General features: G+C 36.9%; 1 protein-coding gene across 2 annotated transcripts in view; it reads right to left on the bottom strand.

The window, feature by feature from the left end:
* Positions 1-17,440, bottom strand: part of BCAT1 (branched chain amino acid transaminase 1) — a 75,251-nt gene that overhangs the window by 34,614 nt on the left and 23,197 nt on the right. Inside the window, exons 1-5 of one of the 2 annotated variants that reach the window (XM_023532411.1) lie at positions 14,790-14,863; positions 13,647-13,718; positions 8,034-8,234; positions 4,739-4,849; positions 2,623-2,742 (exon numbers count right to left, since the gene is read on the bottom strand). In XM_023532411.1, the coding sequence (XP_023388179.1) occupies positions 2,623-2,742; positions 4,739-4,849; positions 8,034-8,234; positions 13,647-13,718; positions 14,790-14,831 (546 nt within the window). In that variant the 5' untranslated portion in view covers positions 14,832-14,863. Of the gene's footprint in view, positions 1-2,622; positions 2,743-4,738; positions 4,850-8,033; positions 8,235-13,646; positions 13,719-14,789; positions 14,864-17,440 lie in introns of those variants that run through there. The other variant, XM_023532412.1, reaches the window with a different exon arrangement.

The raw sequence follows: 17,440 nt of genomic DNA on the forward strand, positions 1-17,440 counted from the left end.
AACTGGGACAGAGTGTGGTAGATGCCCAGCATGGAGAACTATGCAGCAGTTAGAAGTGATGGACTGGATACAAACACAGTAACCTGGACAGAAATGAAAAAACAGTGCTGAGGGAAAAAGTTAAGAAACAAAATGAAATCTGTAGGACAAAATCATTTATATAAACTAAAATTACAGACAAATAAACTAATAAGAGATACTTAAAAATGCATACATAGCAAAAGACTATTAATTTACTATATGTGAATGATTTCCAGTCAGGAAGAGGAGACGAGTGGGAAACGAAGACAGAAAGGAATAAAACAACAGAGGAACTTCATATGCCCTATGACAGTAAGTGCCATGAACCAAGGAGTATAATTAGTAACCAGGTGTACCACAACTCCAAAGAGTAAAAATAAAGATAATAACAACAATCATCCCTGTGATAAACTTGAAATAGACAAGAACAGCCTCAAGAGGGTGTCCACTGATAGGAGTGGCCTGATAAATAACAAGCTGTTTATCACAGGCCATAACCAATGCAAATAAGCTGGATCTCTAAAAACAGACTCAAGGTTTGAGATACTAAAATGGAGCTGTTATTATAAAACATGTTAACAGAGTTATGCAAATGAGAACTTAATATTGTTTTTAAATAGTGCAATGAATATATACATATCTCAAATAAGGTTGCAAAAGAATACATTAAGTGTGAGCAAAATCCCAGTTAATGATTACAGATTGCTGCTGTAACACCTAGTTTTCAAATCTGTTCAGCTTCCGTCGTTTATAGAGGCTAATTGTGAAAAAATAAGATGTATAAACAAGTATAAACAAAGGCAGTGAATAAAGGGAATTCTTTTCATGGGAACTGTTATGATTATTGGTTAAATTATGAGTAATTAAAGATTTTAAAGGTGATAAAAGGAAAAGAAAGTCATGTCTATATATTCTTATTCCCTTAAGTCCCCTGTGTAGTGCACCAGAAGTCAAGGGGTGGACCATTTGGCAGCAAGATGTTTAAATGCGAGCTCTAAGGAAAATTTCATACTGAAAGATTTCCCCAGAGAAGTTGTAGATGGGGAAAACGTGTATGTGAGTGATTTTAAATGTTTCTAAATTGCTTGAAGTGCATTCTGTGCATCTGAAGCTGGTATTAACCAAAGCAGAATGCTTTTCTGGTTGAGCTCAACTACAAAAATGTATTAATGGATTTACTTAGGGGCAGTCCAGTGTGGAAGCATGAATTCATTTAATATGAGGAATTAATCAACTTCCACATGAGCTACGGTCAGTTTGTCTTTGAGTGCAGCTGAAAAAGTCAAATCTGCCAGTAGCTTGCAGATCTATGGTTACAGCCTGGGAGGCTATCCCTGCCATCAGACTCAACTCTTCTAATGATACTTATTTAGTACTGTCTCACTCCACCACCTCTCTAATGGAGAAAATATGATGAAATGGGACTGAGATCAATTGAAAAAGTAGAAGGCTAGGCGCAACGATGAAAGGAATTTGAGTCTGTGGTTGTACATATTTTGCTATTAGCTGTGGTCAAGACACCTGTACACTTACCAGAATTACTGAGGAAATAAAGGCGTGTGTGTGTGCGTCTGTCTGTCTGTCTGTCTGTGTTCATACAGCTGTACCTGCCTAGAGTTGCTAAATAGGGTAAAGTTGGATATAATAGATGTTAAAATCAGCAAACCTCAGGTTCTATAGATGTAAGGTTGCTAGGTATCCAGTACTGAACCTGATGGTCATGTCATTTTAGCTTCTTATCTGATAAAGTAAAAATTTAGAATCTGTTCGTGTAGATGTTCTTTATTTAAATATTATGATTTCAGATTTTACCTTAATTTGCAATTGACACATAATCAGCAATAGACTGAAGCACTCAAGCTTTTAGTTTCTCTTTGTTTTTAACTCCCTATAAATAAATATTTCGGAAGATATTGATTAAAATGATGAAATACTTTCTTAATGAGAAATCTTTGGTAATATGATTTTATGCTTTAATTTAAATGTTTTACAAGAAGTTAATGTATTAATGTTTAGTATTTTGTTTAATAATGTAAATTTTATAGAAATGATTTTTCAAATTTCCAACCGCGGGCAGCATGGTACTTTTGTTGGCAATCCCTACTCACTGGTTATAGGGGAAGAGGGCACTCCACTCCCTCTCCTTACCAAGTAATCCCAAGACTTCAGGAAGCAGCTCTCCCTCTTCTAAATTTCAAAACCATTATCACCTTGACCCTGAAGAAGTACTGCCAGGACCAGAGGCACTACATTGGCAAACCAAGGAAATAATGGTTAGTCTTGATTGGGGAAAGGCAAACAGCCTTGTTCATTGTTCATTCCTTTACTCATTTATGTTTGGATCCATGGCTGCTTTTGGGCTATAATGGCAGAGTTGAGTAGTTGTGACAGAAGCCATATGGGCCCAGAAAACTTAAAATATTTACTATTTGGCCCCTTAAAGAAAAATGTGTGCTGACAGGTGGTCTTAATAGAAAGGAGAAAGAAGTCATTAATGATATCACTGGGGGATGCTTCAAATACATACTTGAAGTTTCACACAAGGATAAACAATAATAACTTGCCCACCAAAGTACCCCAAAACAGAGAGTCAGCTGGCACCTCAGTTCCAATGAGTGTAGGACGAATATACAGACTAGCAGATGTTGAATATGGGACCCATTCTTGATCCAATTTCACAAGTTGTTGAATACACTCTAAAAGCTCTTCCTTGTCAAATCTCTGGAGGAATGAAAAACATAATGAGTGATGGAATTTTCTTTCATTGTAATAATAGGAAACAATCCTTATGAACTGTTAAAAAAAAATAATAAAACCAAACAAGAAGTTTTTTCTGTTACTCTCCCCCACACACACATTACGATGGGATGATAGATTACTTGTATGGGGAAAATAAAAAATTGGATCCCTACCTCTAACCACATCCAAATATCAACTATAGTTGGATTATACACTTAAGTGTGATAAAACATTAAGACTTATAGAAAATATATAAATATCATGGTCACCTTAAGGTAGAAAAGATTTCTTAAAAAAGAGACATAAAGCACAAATGAGAAAGGAAAAAAAAATGGATAAAATGTGACTATTTAAAACTTAAGGGCTTCTGTTCTTCAAAAGAGGTAAGCAGCAAACTGGGTGAGGTTATTTGTAACATAACCAACAAAGGATCATAACTGGAATATGTTAGCAAAAAAATGAGAAAGAGGCAGATGACACAAGTGAAAAATAGGAAAAAGCTAAAAGCAATTTATTTCTAAGGAGAAAAAGATTTTCATATACTAAATTGGTGACCATTTGAAAAATCAGTAGTTTCTATTCACTGGGTAAGAGAGAGAAACATACTTTCAGAGATGTATGTAATGGATGGGTTATCCGAGGTACAAATGAAGTCAGAAGAATGCATCTGAGTAGACCTCATGACAATAGGATCTGGCTATTTAAATGTTAATTTTTAACATTAATCACAGTGTACTAATATTATAGAAACCAGGACTGCCAATTATATAGGATGTATCATCACCATGTATCACCTGATTGGGTCTCTGGTACTGCTGTCTAGAGAAAAGATTTAATTGGACAAGAACTTGACTAGAAATTTTAAAATTTACATCCAATTTCTTGCCCTGTCCCTTTATTCTGTGAGACTTTAAGTAAGTCCTTTAACCTCTCTGGGCTTGAGTTTTCCTTTCTGTAAAAAGTTACTACTAAAATTTACAATACATACCTTCTTGACAGTGACTTACTATTATGATTAAACTGATGAAGAACGTAAGATCACATAACACAGTTTGTAGCAGAATTGATGTCCAATGAATGTTACTCCCCCCTTTTTCCTTCTGTCCCCATTTTAAAGTTTTCCCCAGTGACCTGTCTATAATGGTAGAATAGTGAAACTAGGACCAGTTCCAAAGAACTTACCTAATTCCCCTTCTGCTACCATATTATGGCCTCTAAAGGAAGTAGGTGAAGCATGGGTTACAAAAACAGGGTGAAGGATGAACCTGACTAAAAAGTAATAGTTACTTGGATTTAGCTGTTCCCAGGCTTCTTTAATGGACGGCTTGGGCTTGATTCCTGAAGGTTCAGTACTCAGAATATGTAAAAGAAGGAAAAGACTTCTTCCATTTCAGAAAGTCAGCCTGGTCATGTCTCAGGGAATGAAAGTAATCTATGTCACTTCCACCTAGATATTAATCTTAGCAACTAAATCTAACCCACCTTATAATGAATTCTGCTCTGTAACAATGGTATAGCCAGGATCCAATGGCCATGAGAAACCAGTTTGATGTCATTTTTTAAAATAAAACTTGGGGTAAATATCAAAATAATTAATTAAATAAGTGCATATTTGCTGGTGTCCAAAGCAATTAGGCAAATATCCCCAAAATACCTGTGTGGAACACCATGTTTTCCATTTTCAATGTTATAATTTCATACATTTTTCAATTTTATTTATTTTAATTTGACACATTTTCTTATTTCTTATCTTTTTATCTACCACATATGCATTAGTCCCTCTCGGATACTCAAAGAAATAGACTGTGAAATTGCCAAATGGTATTGGTTACTTCCTTAAAGTAAATCAGAAATAACTTTAGTGTTCATATGATTTGTACTAAATATCTAAGTATTCAAAAATGATTCTTTTCGTTGTAAACTCACAGTGAACCATTACGTCAAGAGAAACACAAAAGAAATGCCTAAATTTACGTACCGGCAAAGTTGCTCTTATAGCAGACTGGTGCATTCTATCCATGTTGAGGTCTGGTCGAAAGAGTCTAATTTTATTATCTACTCCTCGAAATGCCTTTGTCCCTTCAAATAACTGAAGATAAAAGAGAAATAAACCTTGGAGGTTAACTAAATGAAAACATTCCCTATGTTCAACAGACTGAATTATCTATGGGCACTCATCTCCGTCATGTAAAGTGGTTGACACAGACCTCAATCAGAGATCCCTAACTCTAGAAAAGCCAAGAGTTGAAAGACTGGGTATAGTAATTGGGATAAAAAGTCCTTGTATTACCAAAACCTGGTGGGAAGTCAGAGTTATCCTGTGCTCAGCAGGAACCATATTGCTAAGTAACACATTAATGGAGACTGGAAGAAAGCATCCCAGTTGCACAACTGGAGCTAACTGACCAAACAATGGAGATGGAAACCAAAGGCCTTGGGAACCCCGCAAAATACCCATGTATCTTTTCATTTAATCTGGCCCATTCAAATTCTGGACAGTAAACAATCTAGATGTGACCAGCACTGGTTCAGTCTCCCGAATCACCTTTCTTAAAGTGCAGACTCCAACAAATCACTGTTCAGGGATGTGAAAAGACTGGGAAGTAGGTACATACTGACAAACACGGAGAAAGGAGAAAAATCAGTAATTTTCATGGAAAATTTTAACATAGGTTCTCTAAGTAATCAACAGAACAAACAGGCTAAGCTCAATAAAGATAAAGAAGATTTGAACAACAGGAACAACAAGCTAAAGTATTGGACATACAGAACCCTGTGGACACCACCTATAGAATGCATATTCTTTTCACATGCTTTCCACCAGAAGATATGCCAGAAATCAGTACCAGAAATATAACTAAAAAATATACACATTTTGGAAAAGAAACTCATTATTAAAGAAAGTATGAGTAAAAGAAAAAAAATGGTAATTAGAAAATATGTTGAACTGAATGATAATGAAAAGTAGGGCCTTTAACAGGCTTATATATATATAGCCTTAAAGCTTACATAAGAAATATGAATCACGTAGCACAATTAAGAAGCGCAAAATTCAATACTGTAAGTGCAAATATATGAGAAATGTATTAAATATAATACGAGTAAAGCTTTCATTAAAAGACAAGGTTGTCAGGTTGGACTTAACTGATAATATTTGAAAAACATCCAAAACAAAAAGAAATAGAAAACAATATCCCATACAGATACTTTCTAAAATAGAGCTGGTGGGTGCACCTGATAGTTAAATAGGTCCTGGAGATCTAATGCATGACAGTGATTATAAACAATACTGTACTATAAACTTCAAAGTTGCTAAGAAACTAGATCTTAATTGTACTCATCACAACAAAGAAATAATAATTATGTGACATGATAGAGGTGTCAGCTAAGGCTACAGTGGCAACCATACTGCAATATGTAAATATATCAAATCCACACATGTACTATAAATGTGAAATATACAAAAGGATAGCACAGCATGACAAATTTGGATTTATACCAGGAATACAGATTAGTTTAACATTAGAAAATCAATTAATGAGAATTCATTATATTAACAGTTGACGTAAAAAAAAAACTATATGATCATCTCATTAGATGTAATAAACACATCTAAAAAAATCAAATATTTATTTATGTTTTTTTAAAACTTCCTTAAATAATTAAGAAAAAAAGGGAAATTCCTTAAGTGACAAAGGATAGCTATAATAAGCTTGCAGTAAACATACTTAATGGTAAAATTTAAAGCTTGCCTTTTCATTTTAGGAACATCATAAATTGCCTCTGTGACTACTTTAATTCAATTATTATACATCCAGTATAATAAGGCAAGAATAATGAAATAAAAAGCATTAAATTTAGATAAGAAAAATCTAGAACCTTGAAACATTGATATTAAGTATGTAGGAAATCCAGAAAAAAAAATGACATAATCTCTTGAAATTATTTGTTTAGTCTAAGTAGCCAGATGCAAAATTATACTCCTATGAAACAGCAGCAGTTAAAAGATAATACTATTTACAGTAGAATTACTTAGATGGAAAAAAATCTAATAAAAGAAGTGAAAGGCCCATAAGGAAAATATAAAACTTTACCAAGTCATTAAAGACCTAAATATAGAAAGCAATGTCACATGAGCTCATGGATAGAAAGGCTTAATATGGTAAAGATGCCAATCCTTCCCAAATTAATTTATATATTCAATGCAATACAAATGAAAATCATGTCAGGGTATTTTATTTTCTTTTAACAAACTGAATTATGAAAGTAGACTCACTTAATGAATTGAATCTAAAAATCATATGAAAAAGCAAATGACCAAGAATATCCAAGGCAGTACTGAAGAGCAGAATAGAAAGACTTATTTTAGCAGATATCAAGACTCACTATAATGATTTGGGGACTGAGAGTGTGGCATTCGTGCAGGTACACAAGTAAAACATTGAAACGGAATAGAGACCCAGATACACTAGACAATGGAACAAAAATGGAGATCTTGAAGCGGATGTATGCATACATGACAGAGGTGCCATGACATATCAGAGGGAAAAGAATAGTCTTTTGAAATGGTGCTTGAACAACTGGGTATCTGTAGTGGATAGGAAGGAAGGAAGGGAGGGAGGGAGGGAGGGAGGGAGGGAGGAAGGAAGGAAGGAAGGAAGGAAAGAAGGAAGGAAGGAAGGAAGGAAGGATGGATCAGACACCTACTTCATATAAAAATCAATCTAGGATTAAAGACCTACCTGCGAAAGACAAAAATATAAAAAGATATCTTCATAATGTAAGGTCAGGAAAAGAATCTTTAAACAAGATACAAAAGTACCAAACATAAAGCAAAGACTGCTAAATTCAAGTTTTAAAAACTTAAATATATTTCTTGCCATCAAAAAATTATGTAGAGAGTAAAAAGAGCATGAAAGAAGATAGTTGAAATACATATAACCAACAGAGGACCCCTCCTCAATCATTAGAAGATCTGAGAAGAGAGATGACAGTAAAATATTAAAAGTACAGGCTTTTCGAATGCTAATTTTCTTACCAACTGTCCTTCCTCCTTGCTCTAAATGATTTTTTACTGACATAGAAAATTCAAGTTTATTTTTAAAAAATTTAAGTTCTTACCTTCAACTTGACTATCTAGGAACAGTTTTAAAGACATTTATGACTTCGTGAGTAAATGTGATGAAGTCCAAAAGCTATTTTAGCAAGGGGAGCTACTTAGGGTCTACAATGAAGAACAAGCATTTTACAATCCATAATTCCTGTGTACTTACCTCCACTGCATAGTGCAGAGCTGACGAGCCAGGATGCAAGGACAGGTTTTGAAGAGGCTTGATATGTGGTTTCTCCCATCCAAACTCTGAGGACCACTCAACTGTCAACATGTGATCGGTGAAAACAGTTCCAAAAACCAAAGTATTTGGGTCTGGCTTTTCCTTTAAAATGGTGGCTGGTGTGATTATTAGATCTTTAGCCTGGTGAAGAAAAATCAGTACCAGTAAAGAGTAACTGAACATCTACATGATATAGTGGGTAAACAGACATAAAATTTAAGTCATTGGTCATTAAAAAGTGAAATTCATACCTTTTGACCACCTTTACTCATTTTCCCCATCCCCTACCTATCCTACTTGACTTTTAAATAATGGCAACTAACTAGGAAATTTAACAAATCATGCCTGCACTCCGAATTTGGCCTGTTGATTGAAATCTTGGCAATGTACACTGCCTAGCAAACAACAGGACCAAAATTCAGTGATATTTAGAAACAGAGACAAAAATAGCAGATGGAGTAAAATGATGCAAAAAGGAGAACACATCCCTTCTTCATTGCTATCATAAGGCTCATGTTGAGCACTGGGGAAATAAGAAAGGGGTGTCTTCTATAATAAATACAGCAACACTAAGAATAACTTGTTAAACTAAAATGAACGTCATTAAGAACTGAACTTTTAGCTGACAGTTATACTTCAACTCCCCGAAATCATTCTTGCATCTAAGACTTAAACCCCCAGGGTGCACTGTAGAAGAAATGAGCAGAGCAAAGCAACTGTTCTCCTGGTTGAAAATAGAGGAGTAAAATGAACACTAACATATTAATCCTCTGTTCTGTGTTAAGGAAATGGTGAACAAAGAATCTCTTATTGAAAGAAGAGTAATAGGAAACAACACCACACAGTAGCATTTCACCACCACCCCACACAGCCATCTTGTTTGTTACAAATGACCAAACCTATAAGCATACAAATCTCTGCCAATATCATCACTAACTGTATAACAACAATAAAATGCTGACAAAAAAAAACACAGGCAAAAGAGGTTTCCAACCACTTATAAAATAATATTAACTAAGCACAGGATCAACCACTTCTTCTAATACACAAAAGTACTCATTCCCACACCCCCAAAATCAAATACAGAACTTCACTTTACAGCCTAAGCTCTCATTATTTTTTAAATGATTTAGTTATATCTGATTAATTCACTGCCTTACAGCTGCCTTACTCATTTGATAAATTATACATAATAATGTTTTATTTTTAGAATAATATTCAGGCTGAAAATGTATTCTAAAACAATCAGAAAGCTCATGTTACGAATCTAAAATGGAACACAATATTTCCTCCGTAACGTAGTCCTTATTTCTAATATTCATATTACTTTCAACTTCTTTACTTAACCCTTAATTTATTCAATAAGATTAATGCGTGTTTATCATTTTATTTAAAAATTTGACTGTAAAGAAGGGAAGAAAAATGAAAAGTATAAAGTCCCCAACTACTACCCTAGCCACCATTCTCACTTCCCAGAGAAGACCTCCATTAACAAATACATTGTATATTTTTCCTATATTTCTTTGTATCTTTATTACCTTCCAGGTCATTTATCATTCTCATAACATTCAAGGATCCCAAGTATTGCACTGATTTCCTTTTTTTTCTACTACTCGTTAATGTTTTAGATAAACCTTTTACTTATCCTTTACCAATACATTCGGCTGCAAGTAAATCAAAGACTAATAGGAGTTGGTTTTCTCACATTAGAAGTCTTGGAGCCAGGCCTGGCAGTAATCTGTAATGTCAAGGTTCTGTGATTTTCCTGGCCTTCTCCAAAGGGTCAAAAAAAAAAAAAAGAGGCTGCTGTAACAATAGCGTCAGTTTTAACAATCTAATCAAAGTCCAAATAAAGGGTGGGGAGGATGATACCAGACATGTCTGTTCCTTTTGATCACAAAAGCAAAAATTTCTCAGAATTGTTTAGAAATCTGTCACATGGATCTCTCTAGCTGCAAGGGAGGCTAGGAATGCATGTTTGCCACCCAGGGCTAGTTAATGGACTGCAAACAAAATCAAGGTTCTGTTAACAAGGAACATGGTAGGGCTATATGTGGGGTACACAGTAGCCCAGTGCCTGAAAACATACCAGTCTTTATGCATTCTTGTTTACGTACCTTTGTCTAACATGGAAGGAGAGATGAAAAGACTAAAACTTGGCTACAAACGCCCTTCCTCCATCACCTGTTTCTCCCTGCCATTTCCTCCACTTATAGCACCACTTGTAGTGCCTCCAGTTTGACCAAACTCTTCTTTCTTCCTCCAGCAGTAAGTATGAAAACTGTAGCACCCCATCTGGTTCAGTAATCTGTTGTTGTATGCTCAGCTTTCAAACCGTCTAACATTTGCTTTACTTACTGCTCACATAACCCCCCTATGTGGATAGCTCACCCTCCAAAATGCTTGGTTTGGCTCTATAAATCTGTTTAATTGATATAAACAGTTAGGAAATGGGAGTCATTTTTCTTTATTGTTAGTCTTTCATTTAGCGCAGTAACTCTTATAGATACCACCTATGTCCAATTCTTTTCTAAACCACTAAACTTGGATTGCTCTTCCTGGTTTGGGATATTAATATAATAGACCACTAGTTTTTATTTTTAAAAAATCTGTACTTACTATAGTTCATAAAAGAACTTTCTATTGTTGTTATAAACCCTTAAAAAACGAACTTTAAGAATGGTCATGCCCAGTATATAATTTTTACTTTTGTGAACACTCTCAAAATATCTCTGGACCACCCGTAGTGGCCCAGAGAGAGCAAGTTAGTTAATGGAAAAGCGGAGATACAGAATAAGGTGTTTTTATGCTCAACCTAGTGCTCTTATAATAATAACTTGCTAATACTAGTTAAGTTTCGAGAAATTGAAATAATTACATAGAACCAGGTACTAGTTCTATTTTAGTAAACCACTACATTCTTTTGTAAGACATGCAATTTCTTAACGATGTGAATAGCAACTCTCTAACTTTCTGGTTGCCCTATATGCAGTTTTACAAAGTATTGCACTATTGAGTAGCTTCAGAATTTCATCCAACTGTCCTTTATTTGAAAAAAAAAAAAAAAAATCCCACAATTCTGGAAACTAAAAATAATAGCTTTTCACCTGAGCTCAAAGAGAAATTATCTAAGAATACTAAATCTAAACAATTAGGTGATACAGTTGAATAAAGGTCAAAAGTAAATTAACAGTATTAACTAAAGGTGTATATTGGTTTTGAGCAGGTATGAAATGCAATTCTAAGGAAAAGAATCATTGCCATAAAAGAAACAAATTTCATAGTGTTTTTTAAAAACCAATTCTTATTTTTATATTTCCTTTCCAAAGACAAATAAAAATTAACTACTTATAAAATGATACTTTCTCCTGCCTAATTAATCTGCCTCTCTCTGATACTCCATATACCCTGATAACTTCAAGTCAGGATATTTCATACCATATGCTTGTGGAAAAATCTGGAAGACAACAATGACTGGATTGTGAAATGGCAAATATTAATAAAAACAGGGTATATTAAAAAGCAACAATTTCTTAACTCAAAATGCATGGTTGGGTACCCATTCACTCTGCAATGGAGAAGCCTGTAGCAGGCTAGTGCAACTTGGTTGAGATCGCCTGAGGACTTGTATTAGTTAGCATTCAGGCAATATCTTTTGTACACCACTAAATACTGCATCTGTACATCTCTGGACTGGCCACAATACTTACACATTCAAAGACTACCTCTGCATTACAATTGTATCTGAAATTGCATAACTTTGTCCTACAATAAGTGCATATATTTACTCGGAAAGCATTAGGTGCTATGTTCATTATATTTTAGAGACATTCTTAAAATCTAATAAGGAGGAGAGAATTCCAGATTTGATGTGTCACTGTGGAGATCTGTAAAGAAAGGGGAATGGAAAGAAACAGACAGCTGATCTCTATGAAACATAGAAGGTCTGGAGTCTACAAAAAGATCTCACAGGATCCCCCAGTAATAAGGCATCTCATTGGTCAGCCCTTTTGGAAAACTGCACTTTCACTGTAAAATGACCACGTCAAAATGGAGGAGGGGATGTAATATGAAAATTACCATGAGAGACCCAAAGGCAATTTAAAATTTATTAAAGGGATAAATCACGAGAAAAATACGTCAAAAGCAAAGATGGTCCTATAAAATGCACCATTTTCTCCCCTAAATCATCCATTTCATTTTTCATTTTCCTCATTACATATGCATTATGAATATAACCACCATTACAACTCATGTTTTGATATGTAAATACACAAATGTAGAATGTCAATGTGACCCCCCAACTGCAATCTAATACATAGAAATCAAAATTAACAAATAAAGATTTACATTATGAATTCTTTACTTTGCAAAATTATCCTATGCATAAAGGTATAAAGGTCTTTTGGGAAAAAATTATATTTAGCTATACACTTTAAGGAATTTATTTACTGTATAAGATGACCCTTAGAGATTATCAAGTAGTAGTCCTTTTTATCACGTTTTTTCAAGGACCTTAGATATCTCAATATCTAAGTCTGCAAAATGTATTAGAGCTTCATTTTCAAAGACTAGCAAAGTAGATTGGCTATGGGCTTAAAAAGGATATTATCTTTAAAGGACCAGGAATAATATGGACAAATAAAATTTACAAATTTATTTTAATAAAGAAATTACTATATTCTATTATGTTTTGGTTTTTTAAATACCTTGAAAGGAGGGACTTTATCTTGAATATATTTTTGGATTTCCAAAGCCCAGAACAGTCCCTGGTGCATAGTAAGAGCTGGCTGTGTGTGTAAAATTGATGAGTCCAGTTTCACTACATTTCTGAACTCTGCCAGGATGTGAGATCATTAGGACATTCTGTGCTATGGATGACAATGGACAGTGACTGAAACAGGCAGCAAGGGAGCAGAGGGAGGCATCAAGCAAGAGGAGAAGCAAAAACGTCCATGGTTGGGAGAGGAAGCGGTAGAGATAATGATTTATAGAGAAAAAAATACACCTTACATTTGTATTTTTATGATTTTCAAAGTAATTTTACAAGATTATTTCTCATTTGCTTCTCACTATTACTCTATGAAGTATGAAATTTAATATATAAACTCCATAATTCAGAAAGAAAAAGAAAATACAACACTTTTATTGTAAAACGTTAGGTGTTGCTTAAAGAGAAAACTCATGAGTTTAACTTTTCACAAGTGGAGTGAGGGTTATATTTATTACACAATCAGATAAACCTTGAAGTGAATGAAAAGTCACGAATTGATTACTTTCCAAGAAAAGTTTATGATTTGTGAAATAATATAAGCAATTACCAGGTAATTTTAGATGTAATGAATATGCTATTGCTCCCCTAATTATTTTCTCCTTAAGAGTGGAATTTAAAATGCATAACAATAAAATAAAATAAATAAAATAAAATAAAATGCACGACAGTATATCTAACTACTATATAACCCGCACAGTGAAAATTGCCCCAAATCTGAACAAGAAATGGATTTATTCAGTTGAATTGTTGTTTCACTTAATCTCTGGCAAATAACTTACCTTAAAGGTCCCCATCACTTCCTTTGATCCTGCTTTTCCGGTACATTCTTCCGCGCATCCATTATTGCAGTCCTTAAAGAAGAATTAAATCCATTAAGTAAAACCAGGTGGGTAATTGGGGCCTGGGGTAATCAACATCACTTACCATTACAACGCGTGCTCTGCTCAGGTACCCAAGCAACCAGGAAAAGGAGAATCGAACACCCACACACGGGACCCAAATGAGAGCGTCCTGTGAGTGCTGCCCTACGCTTCCCACCCTGTCCGAGGTTCGTGGCTGTTTTTGTCCTCCACCGCTAGCTTAGGGCAGACTGCTTAAATTCCAGGTTCGCCCTACAGAGCCACGGTTCACCAGCAAAGAACAAGAAGGTAATTGTCTCCCTTATATCCGAGTAAATAGTCTAGACTAGGGTTTTAAGCCATTTATAGAAAAATCTCCTGGGCGCGCTCAGCCTCGTGGTCTTGTCAATCACTGGCGCACAATAGCAAGCCTGGAAAAGGGATGGGGATGAGAGCAAACCATTTTCTCCACAGGGTCCTCCGATGCAGGCGCACGAACACCAAACCCTACTGGTAAAGGACAAAACATCATGGAATTGGGGGTAATTTATTTAAAAGATACTTAGGGACACAACGGAAGAGGGATGAATTGAAAAAGGTGCAGACCTGCAGACCTTTAAAAAAAAAAGATTAAAAAAAAAAAACCAAACAGCCTAATCTGCTAAGTAACTACGAGAGAGAGGAAAGAAAGGAATCCAAGGGGGCAAAAGGCTGCGGCCAAATATTTTGGGGGGCGATGGCACGCAGGATGTGACTGTCAGTTCTGGCAGCCCAGAAATCTCGCTCCCGCCTCCTTCCCCAAAGCAGCTTCCATGGCGACCCTCACGTCCCCGGTGGCGGTCCGCGCTGCGCTCCGGGGCGGGCCACCGTTGGGGCTTTCGACCTGTCCCGCGGGGGTCCCTCCCAGGCAGAGTTCACAGGCTGAGACTCTAGGTTTCGGGCAGGGCTGGGGGAAGAGACGCCTCAGTGGGGGCGGGACGGCGGTGCGAGGCAAAGCAGGATGGTGCAGGAAACAGCAGCAATGCTCTTCCGACACCCTGGGTCTAATCCGCCCCTTTTCGCAAACCCCCGCACTGGAGGTACCTGGTGGGCTAGGGCCGCGGCGGCGCGGGGCAAGCTGGCCATGGGGAGGCTCCGGGAGCGCGCGGCTGCGGAGAGCGGCGGCGGCGGCGCGCAGAGCGCGGCTGGACCCGAAAGCGGGCGGCGGGGCGCGGGCTGCGGGCTGCCACCGCCCGGGGCTGCGTGCCAGGGCGAGGCGCACACAACCACGCAGCCCCTCCAGCATCACTGAAGGAGGAGTCTCCACCCGTCGGGTCCGTGTCCTTACTCAGTTGGAAAAACCGAAGCCCTAGTTCCTGCCACTCAGGCTGGGGCACGCCAGTACGTGCCACCGGAGAGCGCCTTTCCCACTGCAAGCACTTCACGAACATCCTTACTTATCAAACAACCCCTGGATGAGCGGCCAGGAAACGCCCCTCTCCTAAGGCGAAGGCAACCTAAGGGAAATAAATATATTCACATTAAGGCAGATTTTTTGGTCCACAAACCGAAAAAGGGCAGTTTCTCCCTCACCCCCTCCACCCCTCGCCCCCAGGGGAATTCGTAGCCCGGTTTGGGCAGTTGTGCATGGGCTGTTGTCTGCCACCAACCCTCATGTACAAACTGGTGAGATTTGTAACTCGGGGGTGTTGCGAGACTATCAGGCTCACAGTTCCCTAAGAGCTGTTTCTGCTCAAAGACCTCGATGCAACTTTGATTCACCTAGTCATCATTTTCGGGCAAAATAGACTATCAAGAGCTCCCAATGAAACTGTTTTGACAGTTTTCTGATGTAGGCCTGTGTTAGCAGTGTTTAGAAAGAGAACTGGAAAATTGATGTTTGAAACACAGCTCGGGTTAAAAAGACAAAAGGAAGATGTAATAGCTATTGTCTCCTCTGATGTATTTTCTTGAGGCAAAGTCTAAATTATGACTCAGTGGCTTTTAAATTAGTAGGAAGTAGTGACCTGGGCTGACTTGCTGTTGAAAAGAGGACAGTTTATTCTGGATAAGAGCAGTTAAATCCATCTGGCTTTAGAATTGATTTCATACAGTCCTAAAGACAATATAGCTGTAATCTTATCGGAGAACAACATTCAGTTCTTCCTCCCTACCTCCCTCCCCTTCAAGCTGCAGAAAAGTCTCTTCTATTGGGGTGGAGGCCTGAGCTCCAAAGAACATACAGCTCAGGCAGATCATGTACATCAAAAAGTGGCAACTGTCACTGGACACATGGAGTCTCCTTTTAAAAGAAATTTAAAACCAAATTTTAAAATTAAAAAATAAAGTACAGATTAAGTAAGTAAACTGTAGGGCCACCAGTTTGGGACCCCAGCCCAAAGCTTAAGAATAAAAATCCCTTAGTTGAAGAATTATAAACACCTTATTTACATTCAAGTTTGATTTAAACTGTGAGTACACCAGACATTCATTGAGCCTGTTACTATTTTAAAGGTAGTCACTACACAACTTCAATTTTCTTGCTACTTTAAAGGTTACCTGTAAATCAAGAAAGCATATATATTACAAGAATAGTATTATTAAAGAATGACCAGTGCCACTTCTACCTTTCCTCCCTTTCAGAGCCAAACTGTGAAACTGCCATCTGTATTAACTGATCCCTATTTCCTCCTGCTTCAAGTTTGACTTATATCCAATATCTCAACTAAACAAAGTTCCTAGTGGCCTTCATTTTGTTCTACTCAATGGTTTTGCTCCCTGTGCATCTTTATGGCTGCACCTATATGATGATGATTCCCAAATATATATATTTTCATTCTACCTCTTTCCTGAGCAGTAAGTACTTACAATAAAAAATCTAAAGTATTTGTGATGTATGTTACATTTGTGAAAGCACTGGGCTGGGTGCTGGGGATGCAGTATGAGCATACTCCATCCCATTATCATGAATTGCCTCCAGCCAGGTAGAAAACATGTTACTTGTGTTAAAAAGTATTAAATAATCTCACAAATGTAAAATTGCAAATTTTACAAGTGCTACGTATGCTTTGAGAGCCTCTAATAATGGAACGTAACAAGACTCAGAACTGGAAAAGCTTTCCAGCAAGGGATCCTTAAGCAAGGATCTGGAGGATAAGAAAACGTATTATAGGAAGGGGTGAAGAATGTCCAGGATGAAAGTGAGTTTCAAGCGGAAAGGACATCTCTGAGAAGAGAAGGAACATCGTGCTTGCAAGGGCGTAAGAGACCCAGGGCTGGGTAGAGATAAACAGAGGGTGCTTAGTCCAAGGTGAGAGTGCAGAGGTAGGCAAAGGGCTAATAGTGCCTTAGAGAGTGAGTTAAAGGGTAAGTTTCCCCCAAAAAGGTAAAGACGTGACTGTCATGTAGATATAAAATGAACTTGTATTATAGTTTTTTAAAACTCATTTAGTGAAATTATTACCAGGGAGATGTTAAAACTGACTCAAAAAATAGACACGTTTCTAGGTCAGGAATAGTGAAATGAGTTTGCTAATGGACATAAAACTGCCTTCTTTCACAGCAAGGAAGAGGAGTTAATCGAACTTCGTAATTTATTTGCGTGTCTGCGATAAGATTTTGCAGAAACAATGAAACAACGTAAAAACACAATGAAGGGGCCCATTGAATCTTAAAAACAAGAAAAACCACTGAGAAACAAACTGATAGATACACAGAACAAATTCATGGTTGCCAGATGAGGGGGATGGGTAAAA

This window comes from Pteropus vampyrus, unplaced genomic scaffold, assembly GCF_000151845.1.
Source record: "Pteropus vampyrus isolate Shadow unplaced genomic scaffold, Pvam_2.0 Scaffold82, whole genome shotgun sequence".
In the NCBI taxonomy this organism is placed as follows: Eukaryota; Metazoa; Chordata; class Mammalia; order Chiroptera; family Pteropodidae; genus Pteropus; species Pteropus vampyrus.